Below are 22073 nucleotides of genomic sequence, written 5' to 3'. Positions count from 1 at the left end.
ATCTCTGTTATTGGCTGAAAGATAAATAAAATATTAAACGGATAGATATTACCACACTCTTTTATATTTAAGTGAATTATAATTTCTAAATAAAGAATTTAGAAAATAAATTTAGTGAAATAATATATTTAATTTACCATTCCTTCTGTGTCATATTTTGATTTTTCACGTGATTCTTTAAAGAAGGAAGCACGACTCTTGAAGGGTAAAGCAAACAAATTTTGAAGAGAAAAACCAAACAACTTTAAAAAGCAAGACTAGATCATTCTTGTGAAGTAGTGGGCGAAATCAAAACACGTATGTAAATATGGAATCACAAAATTATATAAGGTGAAATTGGATCACTTATTAATAGCCGAATTTAAATCTTTTGAATATATGATCAAAATATATTGAAGAGACTGAAATTCAAAACATACGGTGAATCAAACCTTTATGAGAAAAAAGAAAAAAAGAAAAAAGAGACCATGTGAACAATGAAAATAAGTGTGTTTCGAATGGTTATAGAGTATATATTTAATCATCTAATCGGTATTATTTGATTTAATAAAATCTCTTTTAATTTAAATATTGACCATTTTAATATATCAAATCTATCTTGTCAATGATATTTAGCGTTCTGATGCATCAAATCTATCTTGTTAATAGTTTACTTTTATACTTTTTTATGCGAATCTATAGTTGCATGTGTGATTAAATTAAAGTTGTATGTGTGAATTAAAATTATTTTTTTATTGAAAAACAAAATATTAAATAGTAATTTTTATTTTTAATAATAATATATTAATTTTGCTTTTAATATTATAAATTATTTAATAAATATTAGTTATTTTTCAATATAAATAAATTTTGATATTAAAAATCATGATAATTATTATTTTAATATTTTCATAAAGGTGCTAATTTTATCATAAATAAAAAAGTTTAATTTAAATTTGATAAAAAAAATAATTTTAAAAAAATTTGGATATCATTCTAAAATGCAGGAATAAAAATAAAATTTCCTCCCGCAGTAAATAGTCAAATAATATTCAAAATATACTACTTTTACTATAACTATAACATCAAGTGGGTCTATCAAAAGTGTAACATTTACTCTCTTTTAAAAAAAAAAAAATACTTATTTGTCAAAATAACAAAATAATTAACATATTTTTATAGCCTTTTGCTTTAAAAATATTTATTACATTTTTTAAATAATATATTACAGTAACTATAATGCAACTCTCATGAAAAATTATAATATATTAAATTAGGTAAAATAAATAAAACAAGTTCATGAAAATGACAACAGTTAATTTACACGACAATTTCATTATTTACAAGCTAAGTTTTAAAAATAAATTTTAATAATCCAGGTTTTTTAATTAATTTAATCATTAGTTTGTTTAGAATAAAAATTTAATTATATTAGTGAAAGTTTATTAAAAAAAAAAAATCTCATTTGTGTCGTAAAAAATGATTTCACAGCATAATTAGACATACGATAATAATAATAGAAATACACTATAAAAGAATAATTTAAACACGTGAACAACGTTAAAATTCCTCTTACTATAAATAAATATAAAAAGAAAGACAACAGTTTTTCAAAGGGATAATAACAATATTCTCCCAGCTTTGCAAGAACCAGATCTGGAATTTCCCGCGAGATGTAATTAATTAAATTAGCCGTTGATTTATTTTAATGTGTTTATATAAGGAAAGTAAAACTCTTTAATCTGTGTGTAATAATTGCCACGTGTCGAGACATGCAGATCCGACACGACACTAATACACCAGGTGCCATGGATGGACTAAGGTAGCCAACCAAGACCAAAAATGTAGGGGCGGGCGGGCGGGGCGGTATGGTATTTAGGGAGTATTCTCTTTCTCAGTCCACTGTGTTTCTCTTTATTTTATTTTCCTTTTCTTTCCCTTTTCTTCCTTCTCTCTCTTTCTCCTTGTGGTTTTGCTTGATCCTAATTTTTATAAAGCGAATTTCAGAAATTTCCTTCCATAATATTCTGTAATCATTTCTGATCTTCTCTTCTACTGTCACTTCCTCTGTACACATTCGCTTCTCTCCCTATCTAAATTATCAATTTTCTCTTCATCGCGTTCGATCAGCTTGTTATAGCTCTTGTGTTTTAGCTCTTTCTTTTTTTTTTTTTTTTTTTCTAGCTCAATTTTGCCGGAGACTAGATTTTCTTTTTTCTGAAGTTTCCTGCTCATTGTGCCTGATTCTTCAATTTGTTGACCAGTTCCGTCATCTGAATGTTGCGGGGATGTTTGGTGAATTTGTGAGGCTATTTGAGGTCTCTGTTGGTTGAGTTGGAGACTTTTGGGATCTGCTCTGATTTTGACGTCCATTTGGATCTCTTTGGTGGTGTTATAAATCAACGGTTTGGATCCGATCGGGGGAGAAACAGCGCCATCAGATGGCGCTGTTCAGACGTTTCTTTTACAGGAAGCCGCCGGATCGGCTTCTTGAAATCTCCGAGAGAGTTTATGGTACCATTTGCATTTTTTTTTTCTGTATCCTCTTAGATTCTGTGCAGAATGCGGTTTTATCTCGTTGTTACTTGTTTTTGCTTGCAATTTTATTTTGCATGATTGCTTCCGGAGCTCAATTAGGTTTTAGCATTCCTTTGGCAATTTAGCTTTTAGAAGCTCAGTTATTGAAGTCTGGCATTCATTTTTCAAAATATGCAGTACATTCTTTTGGTTCCCTGTATTCACATTTGTATTATGCAAATGATACAATTTTCTGATAAGACTGTCGCATTTTTCATTTCTTCTTCCTGTTGCAGTACTTCCTCTCATTTTCTGCAGCAGGATTTGGAAACATAAGCTTAGGGGAGTTCTTACTTGTCAGGTTATCCAGAAGTTTAATAACTGAATTTAGTATCTACAATTTGATTTTATGACTAATGAATTAGCTTTATGGCGAATTGAGTATACTGCATATATTAAGAGAATGAACTTTATGTGTCTATGGATATGCTCACTTTCTTTATGACCGCTGGTTGCTTCATTTTCTCTTTCTTTCTATTATTTGTAGTGTTTGATTGTTGCTTCTCCACTGACGTGATGGAAGAAGATGAGTACAAAGTGTACTTGGGTGGCATTGTGGCACAATTGCAGGACTATTATGCTGATGCTTCCTTCATGGTGTTTAACTTTAGAGAAGGGGAGAGGCGGAGCCAAATATCAGACATATTATCTCAATACGACATGACAGTCATGGATTATCCTCGTCAATATGAAGGGTGTCCTATGCTTTCGCTGGAGATGATACACCACTTCCTTCGATCTAGTGGAAGCTGGTTGTCCGTGGAGGGCCAGCAAAATGTGTTGTTAATGCATTGTGAAAGAGGTGGATGGCCTGTGCTTGCATTCATGCTTGCAGGTCTTTTGTTATATCGGAAACAGTATAGTGGAGAGCAGAAGACTCTTGAAATGATCTACAAGCAAGCTCCTAAAGAGCTTCTGCACCTTTTATCTCCTTTAAATCCACAACCTTCCCAACTAAGATATCTTCAGTACATCTCCAGACAAAGTTTTGGTTCTGATTGGCCTCCATCTGATACGCCCTTGGTATTGGATTGCCTGATGCTCAGGGCCCTTCCATTGTTTGAGGGTGGAAAGGGCTGCAGGCCAGTTGTCCGAGTTTATGGCCAGGATCCTTCAAAGCCAGCCAACAGAACTTCTAAGCTTCTGTTCTCTACTTCAAAGACAAAAAAGAACGTTCGGCACTACCTCCAGGTAATACATATGCTAAAGGTATATTATTTGAAAGTGGCTGATGAGTTGGTAACATTATTGGTTATTCTTACAAGTTTCACTTGTAGGAAGAGTGTATGCTGGTGAAAATAGACGTCCGATACCGTGTGCAAGGGGATGTTGTTCTTGAATGCGTCCATTTGGAAGAAGATCTTGTTCACGAGGAGATGATTTTTAGAGTTATGTTCCATACAGCATTTATTAGGGCAAATATTTTGATGCTCTGTCGCGATGAAATTGACACTATGTGGGATACCAAGGAACAATTTCCAAAGGACTTTAAGGCAGAGGTACGCCATCGTTATTCTTCAATTGAAGTTCTCGTTTGAAGCTGTTGGAGTTGAATGCATACTCATGTCTGTATCAGGTACATTTTGGGGATGGTCATGCCGTTATGCCTAATCTTGAAGCGGTAATAGCAAATGAAGATGGGAACGAGGCAGAAACTACTTCGCCTGAGGAATTTTTTGAGGCTGAGGAGATATTCAGCAATGTGGTAGATGCACAAGAAGCAAAAGGGGATTATGATGCTCACACAGACTATAACAACTCGACAGTTGAAATAGAACATAAAGAAGTCTTTAGGGATACATTTGCTGATGGAAATCTCAAAGAGGATGGGAAATTGGATTTTAATGTTGATGCAGTGAAGGACATAGCTGTGGATGATGTGAAATACAAGATGCATGAGAAGGTCTACCCTGATATTCAAGCAGTAAAAGACATAGCTGTGGATGATGGGGATAAAAAGGTAGATACGATGATTGTTGCTGTTAATACACAGAGTAACAGGGCAATAAAAGAAATGGATGAAGATGTGAGTGGAGATTTCAAAGCGATGGAAGATAGAGCTAATGGAGAAAACAATACTACAAAGGTTGTACAAGCCACAATTCCACACCTAAAGTTGAGTGTTGATGTTGGTAGTCAAAAACCTGAGAAGATAGTGCCACCTTCACCTAGGAATACAAAACCCGTTGTTACAGATACAACTGTAGTGAAACAAAAAACGAAACAACTTGAGCCTCATGGAACTAATGGGAAACAAACAAGACCAAATACTGTACCTCGGTGGGTTACCCCAAATAAAGCCCCTTTTGCCAATTCAATGCATGTGGCACATCCACCATCCAGATATAACAGTGCACCACCTGCTCTTGCATTTTGTACTTCCCCAAAGGATTCTAATGTGGATGCTTATGTAAATACTTCTGACACTGTTGCAGCCGGAGATCTAGCTCCTAACGAGCTTACTTCCCCTGCAGTTGTATCACCTCATTTTGGCCCAGCAAATGTTGTGTCTCTGCGTCCCCAAATCCCTCCTCCACCTCCGTCTCACTCTAGCAATGCATTTCCACCCCAGACATCATTTAAAGCACCCCCACCCCCACCCCCACCCCCACCCGTTGCTTCAACTTCATTTAGTAGGCACAATATGGAGATAGTTTCACATCATCCATCCTCTCCGCCCCCTCCCCCTCCCTCTAATAGGCAGTATATTGGGATGGTGTTACCTCCCACACCTCCTCCACCTCCTTGGAAGTCTAGTTATAGTTCAAATCTTGTTGCTCCAACTCTAGGTGCTCCACCACCACCCCCTCCACCTCCTCCTCCTCCTCCTCCTCCTCATCCTTCTCATTCTCCTCATTCTGTTAATGTTTCAACCGTTCCAAATATTGGTGAAGTTGGAATTCCGCCGCCGCCACCACCACCACCACCATCTCTTCCCAATCAAGGATATTCATCTCCCCCACAAAGACCACAGCCACAGTCACCGCCTCCACCACCACCACCTACTACATATGGAGCTCCACCTCCACCACCTCCTCCTCCACATGGAGCTCCACCACCACCCCCACCACCTCCTTTAGCGCGAGGAGCCCCACCACCTCCACCACCTCCTCCTAAAGGCCATGGATCCCCACCACCTCCACCACCTCCTCCTAAAGGCCATGGATCCCCACCACCTCCACCACCTCCTCCAAGACATGGCACCCCACCTCCACCTCCACCTCCAGCTCCTAGGCATGGAATTGGAACCCCATCACCTCCACCACCCCCTCCTGGACCCCCTCCCGGACGAGGAGCCCCAACTCCACCTCCACCTCCACCTCCAGGGCATGGAACCCCTCCACCACCGCCGCCACCTCTAGGACGTGGAGCGCCACCACCGCCACCTCCTCCAGGGCAGGGAGCTCCTTTTCGTGGAGGAGGCCCACCTCCCCCACCTCCTCCTGGAGGCCGTGTTCCTGGCCCTCCTCCTCCACCTGGACCACCAGGTGTTGGACCCCCTCCTCCTCCGCCATTAGGTGGTAAAGGAGCTATAGCTGATACAAGGGGCCTAGCTTCTGGAAGAGGCCGTGGGTTTTCAAGGTCTTCAGCCGGTGCAGCGCCTAGAAGATCTTCCTTAAAGCCTCTTCATTGGAGCAAGGTAACAAGGGCATTGCAAGGAAGTTTGTGGGAGGAGCTGCAGAGACATGGAGAGCCCCAAATGTACTGTAACTTTTTGATTTTCTTTATTAGTAATATCTGTTTCGACCTCTATACTGTTCCTGATATAAAAAATTATGGTATATACCTTAGTGGTTTATTTTTTGTATTATTCTTCCTTAATTGCTGATGGTGCATTCATATGCTGTAGTGCTCCAGAATTTGATGTGTCAGAGATAGAGACCCTTTTCTCTGCTGTGGTCCCTAAACCTGCTGGTTCAGGAGGAAAAGGTGGAGGGAAACACAAATCTGCTGGATCAAAAACTGACAAAGTTCACCTGGTATCCAAATTATTCAACGCTTAAACCATTTTTATTTGAAGGATTTTTCATTGGCATGCTATTTTACTCAGCACCCTTTTTCTTGCCTTTTTTGCGGTGCAATTTTCTTGTGAAGAAGATTCGAGTGGTTCAACTTTGATTAGACATGCACCACTGATAATTGATTAGCCTTTATCAATTCTATCTCGCCAAGCTATTTTGCCAAATGATTCTGGAATTTGTTTTTCTCTTTAGGGTATTTATGTTTTAAATATAGTGAATATCTGTATGACTGCTTTTTTCACCAGTTATTTAGTCTATTTGCACAGATTCCCCTATGAAAAGTTCTACACAGTGTGCATGTAAAGTTTCTTGGGGTGCATATGATCCCATGTTAGCTACTATGAAATTTTATTGATGTTTTTAATTTTGCTTTCTTATTGAATTAACTCCACGGGAAGTCTAATCACTAATTAGACTTTTGATTAATTTTCTTCCTGATACCCTAGCAGTCTAATTGCAGCGCACAGAGAATATGATACAAAAGAAAAGCATGAAAACATGTTTAAGCCTTTTGATGTTCATGTTTACTCTAAGCATTATTGGGATTGAAGTTTAGTTAAATAGTCAATATGACTAATTTCTTTCCCAGCATATGATATTGAAGAGTCGTCCCAGTAAGATATGTCAAAATTTTATTCTTTAAATTGGTGTGGCAGTGTATGATAGCACTCTGTTTCTATTTGTTATTTATTAAATTATCATCAAGTTCTAACTGCTATTACAGTTAGAATTCAAACGAATAAATAGTGGTAAACTGGGAGTACTGAACTGGAGGAAGTAATAAAATTGAGTTGGGTTGAAGTTGTAGGAAAGGATTTGACTTTAAACATCTCATGTACAATATGGACAACAACAACGGCAACTAAACCTTGATTCCAAACTACTATAGGGTGGAAGAATGTAGGAAAAAGTTTTTATGTAGTGGATTTCAACTTGGATTAAGCTAACTATCAATTGCCATTGTGCTGTATGACCATGTAAATAAAATATCAATATAATGTGTGCCACATGTATCCATGTGCTTTGTTATATCTACTTGCATATTGTAGGTTTTACAATGTTAATATCTATAGTTTCTGTAGATTGTCTGTGTAGAAGATTTCCTCGTCTACCCTTTTTTTCAACATTCTATTGAAGTGGGCATGTTTTCTTGCTGCCTTCTGTCAAACAAGTCCTTTCCCTTAAAAAGTAAATTTCAACTGTGGTCCTTGTGGTAGATTCACAGTGATGATCTTACTCTTTAATATCTTGAAAATGAATTTCTTACATGCTGTTTTACAAACTAATTACATTGTTGTGAAATTGTAGATTGACCTGAGAAGGGCCAACAACACTGAAATTATGCTCACAAAGGTTAAGATGCCACTGCCTGACATGATGGTAAGAGAGACATCATCAATGCTCTTGCATTGATTAGAGCGTTTTTCCCTCCTTATTAGTATGTGCGCATTGTTGACATTTTCTTGATATTTATTTGCGATATGGAATGTTTGAGTCTCAAAATGCATGCATGGGATAGTAGCATATGGTGAGTAGGTATTAAAGAGAAGTGTCTCCTTTAACTGAGAGAAAAACCACCTTTAAGTTATTTCTGTTTAAAGTACTTGATAGAATATCTATGCTTGCCTTTCTGACTCATTGAAATTGGATTTGATGTAATGGTAGCTATCATGTTTATAACCTTTGGAGTGTATTACTCGTCTTTTACTATGTTCCTCTACGGTACAGGGGATTGTAAGTTTTTCTGCAGTGGAAAATGAGACTGGCACTGATGTGAAACTAGAGCTTGATAAACTTACTGTTGCTTTAGGGATTTTATTCAACCCCAGTAAGGATTTTTCAGGAGCTAGTGTATCTCAGGCTGGGATTTGTAGATATGCATATTTGATTAAGTTAATATTAGTCTAGCCCTAAAGTGAATACACTTTTCCACTTAATGTTTTCAACTGTGAGAAAAAATATGCCTCAGTTGCATCTATGCTTGTCTTCTTCTTATTATTATTATTCACTGTGCATACTGCATAGGTTGCCTGCGCAATAGCTTTTGCTTTTTAGGTATCTTAAAATTGAAATATAAGCTTGCCAACTTTTGTCACTAGTTATCAATTCGTATATATTTCTTCTACAGTGTCCAGTGATCTTCTCTCATCCAACCTTGATTGATTGCTTGTTCTTTCCCTTAATATGTTTTTTGAATTTAAGGTTATATGAAATCACATATTGCTTTGTGCCTGCTCTTGCATACTTTCTCAGGCTGCAGTTCTGGCAATGGATGAATCAACATTAGATGCTGATCAAGTGGAAAATCTGATAAAATTCTGTCCTACTAAGGAGGAGATGGAACTTCTTAAGGTGAAGCTTTGAGTCCCTTTCACATCATATTACCTATTAAGGGTGTTTTTGACATTTTGTTAGCAATTAATTCCCAAGGTCAATATTAGATGTTGGATCATGAATGGTTTTACAATTACAGGGATACACTGGTGACAAGGAGAACCTGGGAAAATGTGAACAGGTCTGCAAAATTTTCTTATCAACCAGATTTCTAAGTGTTCATTGTTTAGCTGAAATGCAATATTGAGTGTTATGCAACTAATGCACCTATGTTATTTGAACTCCTCGGAAGATTGAAATATATTTTTACAGATGTAGACTTGCCTACATGACTATTCTGAAAATTGTTCTGATCTTAGCTTGACCATTTATAATGCAACTTATGGTTACATAGCATGTCTGACCTATTTTAATGTTCTCCTGATGAATAATACTTGTTATATTTAGTAAATATGCTGATGTTTTTTATGCTGTGTAGTGTTAATTGTATGTGACTTTGTTCTTTTTGTTTAAGATTTGTTAACTTCAACAATCTATTTCTATCCTCAGTGAGGAAAGAGATACACAAGAAGAATAAAAACGTAAGGCTGATGCTCACACACATGCACACAAAGCAGGCAATAAGATAAAGTTTGGTTTACATTATTTTTGAAGTCAATAGCTGGAGAAGTAATGAGAGCTAAAGGGTCAAAATTAAATGGACTATGGGGAAGAGGAAAATGAGCTCCCCCCAACCCTTCCTTTTCTTGTGAAGGAATGATTCATTAACTTTGTATTAAGATGCAAGAGTTTTGTGCTTGCTGGCTGTTCTGGCCCTTTAAGGTTGTTAAAACAGTTCAAAGAGAATAAACAGTATCAATAAAAAGTATATTGAAGGCGGGAATTTGAAAGAACATTAGGTTTTAGAAGTAAACAGTTCTACTAGATAGAGTGTATTTGTTAAGAATTAAGTCTAGTTGTCTTTATTGAGAAGATTTGCGCCTGATTCCTTTGAGGGGCATGTAGTGCACTTTTTACCAATATGACTACAAATGAGAAGTTTCTCTAGATTTTAGTTTAGGTGTTGGTCCTCCAGCTTCTGAAAGATTCCTAATTATACTAGTAACTTGACAAAATTTAATATGGAAATTTCACTAGTGAAGAAGATTAAGAAATTGTCATAGGATTATTAAATGTTGAAATTAAATTACTGAAAATAGCATATTTATGAAAAGGATTACTTGATCAGTTTTGTTCTCTTTTTTTTCTTTTTTCTTTTTTCATGTTGCTAGCAAATGTTTTGCTTAGTAAAAAGGCTACAAATCTGAGGTGGGTTCATAGAAGTTTGGCATTTTTGCTTGAAGTGTTGTTCTCAGGACATGAATCTATCATTGCTTATGCAGTTTCATGAGAGGTGGTGCACTAAACATGCTCAGTTTCTCAATATACTTGCCCAATCTGTATTATTTAGACTATATTTGTTTCATAATGATAGTGTTTGTAGCTTCTTGATGATGGGGTCCTGAACTCCTGATTGACAATCAGAATAATCTGCTGCCAGTTGCAGTTGTATATCATATTGAAGAAAGGTAGGATGTTGAACTTGGATAGTGATTAAGGGCTATCGGATGGCTTCGGGAGTTAAGGGACAAGGTGGCTCTAGGATGAGATGGGGTTGTTGTGACATCTGACTTAAGCACATTTCTTCAGTTGTTTCAATTACTAGAACAGATGCCATTCTGAACTTAGGTGGTAGAGGATATTCTGGGGCATGTTGACCATATTACGGACCATAATGGACCTCTGTGTTAGATTTGTGGCATTTCTTTGTGGTTTGTTTGTCTATAAATTCAGGAAACTTTCCCATGCTTGTTGATGTGCTGGGATGGATAACTTGAACACATACCTTATTATAACTTTCTTTGATATTTCTAAACAATGTTTTTAATGTTATTTTTTTATATATATTTTTATGTAGTATTTTCTGGAGCTAATGAAAGTGCCTCGTGTTGAGTCGAAATTGAGAGTATTTTCTTTCAAGATTCAGTTCGGCTCTCAGGTTTGGCGGTATCTGCATTGTTAGTCTTGTTATTATAAATCAGTAGTTCTCAAAAATTATTATTTCCCTTTAATTATTGGTGCCACAATTTCTTATTTATGGCCTCTTTCTCAGATAACAGAATTTAAAAAGAGCTTGAACACAGTAAACTCTGCTTGTGGGGAGGTATGCCATATGACAATGAGTCCTTACTATGCAGATTATTGCTTTTCTTTTGACCAGGTGCCTTATCTTTTTTTAATTAGGTTCGAAATTCTCTCAAATTAAAGGAAATTATGAAGAAGATTCTTTATTTAGGGAATACATTGAACCAAGGAACTGCAAGGGGTGAGTGATTATCATTTACTTTTAAGCCAGGGCCAGTTTGTTGGTTTATATACTTATGTCTCAATCTACTGAATTCTAAGCACTGTCATCTTTAAAACTTGAAAGTATCCACCTACTTCTTGATTTTTTTTGTTATCTATTGCATGGGTGCCTGTTCCTATTTTTGTCTGGTAGATATTTGCAAAGTCTCAAAACTTCTTTAGTTTTTAAGATGTGAGGTTAGGCATTCTTTGAATTCATGGGGACCGCTGTTTCATCTTTAGATGCATGCCCTTGACTTTTTAAATGTGTCTCGTTGCTCTCAGTTCATAGCTTGAAAGTGTTACAGTTTTTTGTTTGAGACTAGAGTTTGATTTGATTGAAGAATGACTGCTTGTGGCACGTGCTCTACTACTCTCTTTCACAGATGCCTGCCATTTGACTTGCTTGTTATGTTATTTAAGTCGCCTATTGGTCAAATAAATCCAAACATTTTTTACCTCTCCAATTTTATATTACTTTTTGCAATTTTAGCCTACTTTTGAAGATAACATTCAAAATTGATTTTAAATGATCTGATGTGGCACCTGATTGAGAGAGATCAATAATTTTGACCATTGGCTACGATTATAGCTTACTTTCAAATTAGGCTAAATGTTAAAATTAAAAGATTTGAACATAATTGGACGAAGTTGAGGTTTAGACCTTTTTCTTTAACCATTAAAGCCCTTTTTTCTTTTCATGGGTTCCTTTTATGCTTCTTGCAATTTGCTGGTGTCCTGCCGTGTGGTGATACAATTTTTTGTTATTATTTCACATAAGTGATTTAGAAAGTTGTTCCATGATTACTATGAAATGATATAAAGCGTCAAATGCATCTGACTTTTACAGGTTCAGCAATTGGGTTCAAGTTGGACAGTCTTTTAAAACTTACTGATACACGTGCTTCTAACAGCAAGATGACACTTATGCATTACCTTTGCAAGGTATGGTTAGTGTATTTAGTTATTATTTATTTATTTCTTAAATGCTTCTGAAATCTTGTTTTCTGGCGAAGTATTGGTTTGCTTGGTCCTAATTTGGTTGATATTCACATAAGGATAAATAGTGATTGTGACAACATGACTTCAGCAACTCCTGAATTATTGAGCTTTAATTTTCTAAACTCAAAAAGTGAGATATTAGGACATCCAAATCACTTCAGCATGATATTTTTATAGAACATTTTTCAGAAGCTTCAGCTTTCAGGTGGCGTTGTGGAGGATGCTCATTATCAATCAAATTTTTTCTTTGTTGCCATCATGGTGGCATCAACATGCGTCTTCTCACTGCTTCTAGAATTGATCACAAACTATGTTATCAGACTTGGTTACGGGCGTTAGAAATGGATACATATTTGTGTGGCAGACTTGTAGTTTAGAAATGGATACATATCTGTGTGGCAGATTTGTGAACCTACTACAAAGAAAAAATGGAAATATGAATCTAAACGTAGATATAGCCATATAGGTGCTTGAATACGATATATTTCTTAATTTTTATATTTATTTTAAGTAGAATGTCAATTGAATTCTCAAAATGGACCTTTTCATTTAAAGATTAAATACTTCTGGATTTATTTTTGAAAATTAAAAAAAAATTAATATTTGCAAATATTAACTTCTATTTTAATTAATTTAGTATGTGAATTTATTTAATTATTGTTAAATTTGGATCAGGTCTAACTCACTCCAAAAGCTGGCTAGCTCAAGGGTGAGGAGTGCCTCTGACCCATATAAGGGTAATACTCTGACCCATATAAGGGCATATTACCCCCTTTTTCACAACCGATGTGGAATTCAACACACCCCAGGCTCAGAATTTTTACTAGTGCGTGACATATTTATAAGAGGCCCAACATCAGATAGGAGCTCTTATACCATGTTAAATTTGGGTCAGACCTAACTCACTCCAAAAGCTAGCTACGCTCAAAATTTTTATTAGTGCATGACATATTTATAAGAGGCCCAACATCATATAGGAGGCTCTGATACCATGTTAAATTTGGGTCAGGCTTAACTCACTCCAAAAGCTAGCTCAAGGGGAGGGGGAGGGGGAGGGGGAGGGTTAAAATGTAATATTTAAATTTATTATCTTTTGAAAAGAATTTAATTAGTGACTTGAACCATTGGCCATATTTACTAGAAACTTCTGTTGCTAATGGGCTTCTCGTTGATGGGCTTTATGCATATTAGACAATTTCCAACAGTCTCCAATTTGTTCAGCTCTTCTCTATATTGTTATTAATTGCACAGACAAGCTTCTCTGTGCTCCATCAACTTCCCTATTTGTCTGTTTCAACTTTCAGCTCAGTCAAGAAAATTTGGTTTCTGTCTATTGCAATCTTGTTTATCCTCTGTCAATTGAGGTGATTTTTTTTTTGGAGATTTTTACAGCTTCTTTCTCCGCTTGAAAGTTGGGGTTTTCAGCCCTTGGGCCTATTCTTTTCTGTTTGGGAAGAAAAACAGTGTTCTGTCTCTCATGATCTTCATCTTGAGAGAAAGTAGTACTATATTAACTATGTTCTTCATCTTTAGATATCTCTGTCACTCGAGTGTTTGAGTACATAAATATGTGTCGACACATTTTCCTTATTGTGTCTCATGTCATGTCGTGTCAGTACATAGGCATGGCAAAATGAAGAGACGGACTATCAGATATCTCAAATGTACTGTTCTAATTTTAGTTGTCTTGACCCATTAAACACTTGAAGTCCTGTGAGTTTAATCACAGTTAATGACGTGGAGGTCTGCAATTTTTGTTTGAGAATGTTGCTTGTATTTGTGTTGGATGCTGATATCTTTACTGAAGCATTATGGCTCAACTACTAGAAAAGGAAAGTGAATTCTTGTCTGCTGTAACTCACTGCAACTGTTATGATTGAAAAACTTTAGAGAGCCATTAGTGCTTTCCAAGTTGTTTTTTTACTTCCATCCTCTAGTTGGTCCAATTATTAAAGGGAAATTGCAAATTCATGATCACTCTCAGGTACTTGCAGCCAAGTCACCTGCCCTTCTAGATTTTCACCTGGACCTTGTTAGCCTTGAAGCTGCATCTAAGGTTCGCTCCTCTTCTTCTTTTCTTTTTTTTTTTTTTTTTTTTTCAATTGTTAAACTTAAAAACTGTTTTCATATTATGCTTAGATTGAGATCTTGGTTTGTTGCAGATACAATTGAAGTCTTTAGCAGAAGAAATGCAAGCTATAATCAAAGGACTAGAAAAGGTGAAACAGGAGCTGGTGGCATCAGAGAATGATGGTCCTGTATCTGAAATTTTCCGTAAGGTATTGTTTTATTTCTGTTTTTTAACTTTTGTTAGGTTGATTCAATGGTGTACTGTGCCACATTGGATTTGTTTATTGAAATTAGATTATTATTTTTTTTGGTAAAATCACTATTGAGCCCTTGTGGTTTAGTGAAATTACCTTTGTTTTCAAAAATACTAAGTAGTACTAACTATTTAGTCCCTCTTGTTAATTGCAGGGACTAAATAATTATTATTCTGAAATTATAAAGACTAAATAATTGTGTTTTGAAATTACAAATAATAATCAGAACCGATGGCATTTTAATCATTTCGGACATCGTGACGACTTAAATAGACGGAGGAACTAAATAGTTAACGGTTTGGAAAGATAAGGTTATTTGGTGTGAAATTAAGTAATTAATTTCACTAAATCACAATGACTAAATAGTAGATTTTTCTTTTTTTTCTTTTTTTTTAATGAGTATGTATTAATTTTGTGGTTTGGATTTGTGTATCTTTCTTATTGACACAATAGTATTCTCTTGCAATACCAGGATTTATGCTTTGAGTGACAGCATGTTGAAGGGCCTAGATGATATAATGCCATTTATTTTGTCATCTTATTTTTAATTTTGTTTTGCATATTTAGGGGGATGGAGGCAATGGTCAAATTGGGTTGCAGAAGATACATCTGTCTAAATGCATCTAGCTGATGTCTGCATGTGATGAAACTTTCAAATTTAAATATGATTGATTGGTTATTAAAAAAATTGGTCTTAACTATAAAATGCTATTATTGTGAATATGCCTTTCAGGATCTCCTTTGATAATGTCACCTTATATGTCAGAAGGAGAAATTATATAAATTGAATTTTATTCTCTTCAGATTTTTTTTCATGTTATCAGTTTTATCTACTGACATATTTTTATACCACTTTCAGACATTGAAAGAATTCATTTCTGTTGCCGAGACAGAGGTGGCATCTGTGACAAATCTATATTCTGTTGTGGTAATTTGCCTACTTTACTTTAACGAATGTGTGCTAACATCTGATACTTTTTTATGATCTCATTCATCATTACGCTGTGATGCACAGGGTAGAAATGCAGATGCACTTGCACTGTATTTTGGTGAGGATCCTGCTCGTTGCCCATTTGAGCAAGGTAAGTTGTGTATATTACACACATCTATTTTATCGCAATTCAGTCCGTTGAAGTTATTGTTAGAGTTGTTGAGCTTTGCTTATACTAGTAACTAGTGTGTATACCGTGGTAAAAGGCATTTTGTATTTTGAATCCACATGAGGTGGTACATAGTTCATGAAATTAGATGAATTACCCCTTGTGGAATAGTGAAAGGATGATTAAATGGCAAAGAATAGATAATTTGAAGCTACGTTTCCCAGTGTGAGCGGGAAAGTGTATGAGCATCGTGATGTAATCCAATTTTGAGAATAGTTCCTTGTTCCTTGGAGATAGGCTTCTGCAGTTGTACTGAAAGAACTATGTAAGGGATAAGAACAGTAAAAGAAGTAAGAGGACAATGGATTAAAGGGAACAAGAGTTGTGATTCTTTAATGTTATCCTAGTTTGTTACTGGTTTGTCATTTATGTTGGAGAGAATGAGAATCTTAATTTGCTTGGTCCTAAATGCTGTAATATTGATCAATGCAGTTACCGCAACTCTATTAAATTTTGTGAGGTTGTTTCGGAAAGCACATGAAGAAAATTTGAAACAGGCTGAATTGGAAAAGAAGAAAGCTGCGAAGGAGGCTGAAATGGAGAAGGCAAAGGGAACAAATCTTACAAAGAAGAGTGTGAACTAGCTGTGAATTGATATATTGCTGAGTGTGAACTAGCTGTAAATTGATATGTTGCTTCCATACATGGCAGTTAGAGTTCCTGCCACATAGCAGACTTGCGCCGCATATTATTTTAGTCAATGACGGCAAGAAAAGCTGCTGGGGACCTCGGCTCCAACATTCTCCATTATAGAGTGAAATAAGCCTCACAAGGTTATGCAGGCAAGTAAAAAGCTATTCCTCGAGGCTTGTGAAGCTTAAAGCAAGCAAAAAGCTTATTCAATCTGATGACGGCGATGGTGATCAAGATTTAGATTTTACACGTATCATGTTTTTGCCAAATAGAGTGGTTATATATGCCAGCGTAGCAAATTGTACAGTGCAGAATTTTATTTGAGAAGATGATATGGGCGATGGCATTGTTACGCAAGAAATTCTGTACGATTTTATCATTTGGTTTGGCAGAATTTTTTCAGCACCAGACCAGAGCGGATGCGTACGAGTAATGTGGAGACGAAGCTTCTCTGTACCATGAGACCATGTACAAATCTCTAACCCCTTTCTAACCTTAGATTCAATTCTTTTCTTGTAACATATAGGGCCGTTTTTCCTTTATTTTTTCTTTAAACCCCTTTTTAGTTTGTTTCTAATTGAAATTTTGACCTAGCCCGTCCTGAAATATGTTGTATAGGTGTTCGTGTTTAAGATAAGAGCAATTAGACGACGGGTTGCTTTTAGTGTAATTGTATTGTAACATTCGAAAATCAAAATATAGGTTGCAGTTTGAAATTTCCTATTTCTTTCAATTTTTCTTTAGTTATTACATAACCTGGTTTATATTTCCATTTCTGTCTCTGCTCATCAGTTTCTTTTTTCATTGTTTATTTCTCCTTTTCTTTTACTAGCTGACTCATGAATAATACCAATAAAGTAGATGCAAATCGTAAGATTTTATACTGTATTTATGAAGCTAGATTTTTCAAGGAAAAAAAAAAAAGGATGGTGGCGGTTGTCCATTTAAATTGAAGAGGAAAAAATAGCATAAATTTTGAAGTATTCAAATATAGTTGTGTCATTTCAACTTAGTCGACTCAAATTGCAAAAGGAAAAAAAAAAAAGGAAAAAAAAATATTACTATTAAAATCTTTGCAGCGGAGTGGAATGGTTCATGTGATTGCAATTTTTTTCATTGTTTATATCACATATATATAATAAAGGTTTACCAAAACAAACAAGAATCTCTCGCAATTCTTATGAGCTTTTGTTATTCATATTTCATTGAATTTTTTAATTGGAATTTAATATCTGCATATTTACATCAAGGTAATTGACCCCCCTCTTTAAGGATAAGTACAGATGGCATGTCCCAACCCTCAAGTCCCTCGTGCAGTTAAGGGATGCAATTCATATTTTTTCAGATTAGATTCTAAAGATTATTATTGAGTTTGATTGACGTCTTCAGTTTGGTGATTCTTGTTCCCCACTTATACAACTTTGGCGCAATCCAAAATTGAGATGATTATCAACCATACAAAATCCCATTATTTGTCCTTTATATAATTTACCTCAGTATTTACTTATAAGCTTAATGATAAAATAATAATTGTATTTGTTAGGATAAGCTATACAAGATGGTGTCACTTCACTGTAATTAACCTGCCTTCCATTTTAACTTAGCAAAACGCCTCCTCAAAGTAAACATGATCAACAATGTGATTCTTCCATAGTTGATACTTCCCAAATTCTTTGCCTGCTTGAATTGGGTGTACTGCCAATTGAGGGAATAGACAAAGTTTACTTGTACTTCTTTTTTAATGTTGGCTAGATTTGTCAATTGTCATTATGTCCTCTACCCAGTTGCTAATTTGTTAGTGGGAGCCATAGTTCTATTTCTTCATCTGCTTGCTTATAAATTACATAACTTCTATTCTTGGTTTCCACCTGCAGTCAGCATTTGATTGCCCTCTTCTTCTGTATGCCTCCAAATTTTTCTTCCATTTTTGCTTCTTTTTCATCTTTCTTTCTTTCTTTCTCTTACCACGATCTACAAATTTCACTTTTGATCTCTTCTCTTGTTGGGTTTTGTTGGAAAATTATTTTACAAGGAAGAAATTTGTCAAATTTAAAATTTTTTTTACCCCTTCACCCCGAAATTGGGATTTACTCTAAAGCTAGTAGTTTAATGGCCTCTTTCATCTTTCTAAAGTTATTATTACATTAGGGGGGAAAAAAAGCTTTCATTGATTCGCAATGTAACACTTTCAATATACAAATGAACATGTTGAGGGGGGAAGAAAATAAAAGAAAATTGACTGGGATATTTGGAGAGAAGGAAATTGGACAAATTCTGTATGTTTTTCCCTTGTTGCTTCTGGGTGATGAGTTTATCTCACCTGTGGATCTTTATTTTTCCAAGAAGTAGCCTGATTTTCCCTGAAGCTATTGAAAAAAGCTACTTTCCATGAATCTTTTCTATAAAAAAAAAGAAGACTAAAAAAAAAAAATTGATCCTGTCCTTGTATATCTCTCTCACTGTATAATTTACGGAAGCTCGTGCGAGACCTTTAAGCTTACATGACCAGCATTAATATCTTCTCCTGCAATTTCAATCTTGTAAGGGTACCTGCCTTCTTGATCCACGCAAGAACTTTGCTTACAGGTTTTGAAGAAGATGCACGTAGCAATTGTATCAAGAACAAGAATGATGGAATACATGTATGCGATTAACATCCCTTCAAGAGCCATCAAAGAAGAAGGTGTCTGGCCTCTATGAGAAGCTCTCACAATTCTGTATTGAAACAGAGCCTCAATCCCAGCCAGTGCTAAATTGACAGGCAGGGCAAGCGCCAGTGCTGTTGCAGTCCTTCCACGAATCATTACACAGGCCTTGAGAATCGCCAGGCATCCGCTGGATCTTTCTGTGCCGGATAAAACCAAAGAAAAATTGCTTATTATGAGTGCATTGGCAAGAAGAACAGAATAAAGAACTATTCCAGCCGCTGAAAGGAGGAGAAGATTGTTGCGCGAAGAGAAGCCAAATCCTTCAAGAAAGTTGAAAGAAATGAATAAAAGACAGAAGGCTGTTGCATTCGCAGAGATGATCAAGATGGAGTTGCAGACATAGGTGAAGAGGAGAGGATTAAAAATGGAAATACAAGAAGGTGGCGAAGATTGTTTATGGCGATTAAGAGCTTGAATGACAGATGCTTTTGCAAAAAGAAAGAAAGTGAGGGTGAAGGGAAGAGTGAAGATTGATGAAGAGATTGTTTGAGATAGCTTGAGATTAAGAATGGTGAAGAACTCTGATGACAGTGGGAATCCTGCAGCAAGGAAGAGATTCTGCAAGCGATTGTAAACCGTTGGCAAGAGATATGTTGAAGAGGGGACTAAGGCTTGAGAGAGCAGAATTGAGACAGAAAAAGGGAAGGCAAGAAGAGCTGCAACTGAGGTGAAGAATTGATAGTTTTGAAGGAAAGTGTAGATTGATCTTCTGATGATCTTTGCAGCAGTTTCCATGGGAATTCTTGGGTTATCTTCCATTGAGAAGGGAGATGGGAGATTGGGTTGTGAATGAGCTTAGTGAACAAGGCAATTGCTTCTCCTTTTAATTTGCAAGTTTTCTTTAAATGGGTTTTCTTCTTTTCTGCTCTACGGTAGGTTGGAGGATCAAAGAGGGTTTGGTTATGTTGAATGAATAGACAGGCCAACTAAAAAGCTAACAAAAAATCTAGTAGAGAAGGAGTTGTTTGAGCATTGTTTTTAACAATGAGTCTCTTTGGTTTTCATTGAGTTTTATGTTCTCCCTATCTCAATATTTTTGTAATTTAGTATAGTTGGCCAACATTAGGAAACTTGGCTTCATCATGTGTTGTGTTGTTTTCTCCATATGGGTTGGACTTGAATGGCTTTGGCTTCTTTTATTTATCTCACTTGTTATTCTCAATGAATACTTCTTTGTTTTTTCTTGGAGGGATTGCTTCGATTCCAAACTATTTCTTATTGTAATAATAATAATAATAATTTAATAATTAATTTACAAAATTATAACTATTTAATAATTTTTTTTAAAAAATCAATAATTATAAATATTTATCCGTATGATTACATGAACTCAAAAGAAAAGCTAGAGTTGGATGAATCAAAGCCTCTCTGCCGTATCGGTTAGGCTTCACATGGCAAGTGATTGTATTCTTAGCTTTCAAGAAAATTTTAATAATCATTGCTGCAAAAAAAAAAAAAAAAAAAAAGGAAAACTGATAAAATATTAAATTCCAATCGAGCAGAAACAAATATGGATTAAATAGAATTATAATAATTAATTTATATATTATTATAATTTAAAAAATAAATAATAATAAAAAAATAGATAAAAATTATAAAAGGAGTACCACTTTGCCATGATTAGTAATTGCTTATTCTTATTAGGATCATCAACTGAAGTAAAGTTGGACTATATTTATATTTTCCACTAAACTCAATAGTTTAATTAATCATCAAGTTCTTAATTAATGAGAAGACTTTTCTTATAACTTCATCAAAATTCATTCTCCAATTTAATTTTTTTAAAAAAATGACTTTGCTTTTTATCTTCGTAATATGATTTATAATTTTTTATATAATAAAAACTAAGAAAATTCATTTTTAAATAAATTACTTTTTCATTTCTAAGTGATTTAAAATTAATTAATTTCAATTGCTTAAATCTTGTATTTCAAATCCATAAAACTGAAACTTGCTTTGTCTTTATTAATGAACAGTATATTTCTTTTAATTTAATTAATTTCAAATATAGAAGATAAAGATTTAGTCTGGTGGAAAGTGCATCCTTGTAGTCTTGTGAGGTCAAAGGTTTGACTCCCCACCCCTATTTAAAAAAAAAAAAAAAACATTTATATATATATTTTTAAATTGGTAGGCATTTTTAATGTATAATGTGAGAGGTTATTAATAAAAAAATATATAATGTAAAATTTATATAAAATAAAAAATTTTATTAAAATTAATATAATTTTGATAAGGGTTGAATTTTATTTACAAGTCTTTATTTTTAATATATATACATATAAATGGAGTGCAATAATTTGAGTAATTTATTTTCAATCTGGTTCAAAACTCTATAGTTACTATTAAATCAAGTCGGTTCGATTTAAAATTAAATTAAATTAAATAAATTAAAAATTAAAATTTAATTATTTATAAAAATTAAATTAATTTTAATTAAAAATCAAATCGAACTGAGTTAGTTTGATTCAATTTAATTTAATTCAGTTTGATTGATTTAAATTTTTAATAAATTTTTATTTTTTATATTTTATTTTTAATATTTTAAAATTTAATTAGAATATTTTAATCTGATCTAATTTTTTATATTATTAAAAATAATATATTATTATCATTAATCGATTTGTTTTAATTTTTTAATTAAAATCGAACTCAATTAAAATAATTAAAATTTTTTAAAATTAAAAATTAAATTAAATTAAAATATTAAAAAATTTAATTAAAATTTTAAATTATTTTTATTTAATTAATTTTTTTAATTTAAATTGAATACTGTTTATTCTAATTACCGTAATTTGACTCTATTTAGTTAAAGTGAAGCCGAGTGGAGCCGAATTGAGCCTAGCGGAGCTAGATTCGATAGAAATTTGGGGAAGTATGGTGGGGTTGGTACGCAGTCGTTTGACCTGGCAGGAGTTTGGGAAGTTGTTCAAAAATGACGTGGCATAT

General features: G+C 34.5%; 2 protein-coding genes across 7 annotated transcripts; one reads left to right on the top strand and one right to left on the bottom strand.

The window, feature by feature from the left end:
• Window positions 1-1877: 1877 nt before the first annotated feature.
• LOC110600465 (formin-like protein 20) lies at window positions 1878-17149 on the top strand. Of its 6 annotated transcripts, XM_043950306.1 has the most exons (17): window positions 1880-2493; window positions 3044-3747; window positions 3834-4055; window positions 4133-6258; window positions 6407-6536; window positions 7887-7958; window positions 8832-8930; window positions 9052-9093; window positions 10870-10950; window positions 11065-11115; window positions 11196-11277; window positions 12148-12242; window positions 14284-14355; window positions 14462-14578; window positions 15483-15551; window positions 15639-15705; window positions 16216-17149. In XM_043950306.1, the coding sequence occupies exons 1-17, from the start codon at window positions 2421-2423 to the stop codon at window positions 16365-16367; spliced, it is 4254 nt and encodes a 1417-aa protein (XP_043806241.1). In that variant the 5' UTR covers window positions 1880-2420; the 3' UTR covers window positions 16368-17149. The 6 variants fall into 6 exon arrangements, 3 of the variants coding, with proteins under 3 accessions (XP_043806243.1, XP_043806242.1, XP_043806241.1); XM_043950307.1 differs by lacking the exon at window positions 9052-9093 and having other exon boundaries at window positions 1879-2493; XR_006348463.1 differs by lacking the exons at window positions 15639-15705; window positions 16216-17149 and having other exon boundaries at window positions 1878-2493; window positions 14439-14578; window positions 15483-15515.
• A 1416-nt stretch (window positions 17150-18565) lies between these two features.
• On the bottom strand, window positions 18566-20232 carry LOC110631296. Its single transcript, XM_021779067.2, has one exon. It carries the CDS (start codon window positions 19881-19883, stop codon window positions 18885-18887), a length of 999 nt encoding a protein of 332 aa, XP_021634759.1. The 5' UTR covers window positions 19884-20232; the 3' UTR covers window positions 18566-18884.
• Between the last annotated feature and the right edge of the window lie 1841 nt (window positions 20233-22073).

Source organism: Manihot esculenta, chromosome 14 (assembly GCF_001659605.2).
Source record: "Manihot esculenta cultivar AM560-2 chromosome 14, M.esculenta_v8, whole genome shotgun sequence".
Classification (NCBI taxonomy): Eukaryota; Viridiplantae; Streptophyta; class Magnoliopsida; order Malpighiales; family Euphorbiaceae; genus Manihot; species Manihot esculenta.
Note: the sequence above shows the minus strand (reverse complement) of the source record. Positions and strands in the feature narration are given on the sequence as shown.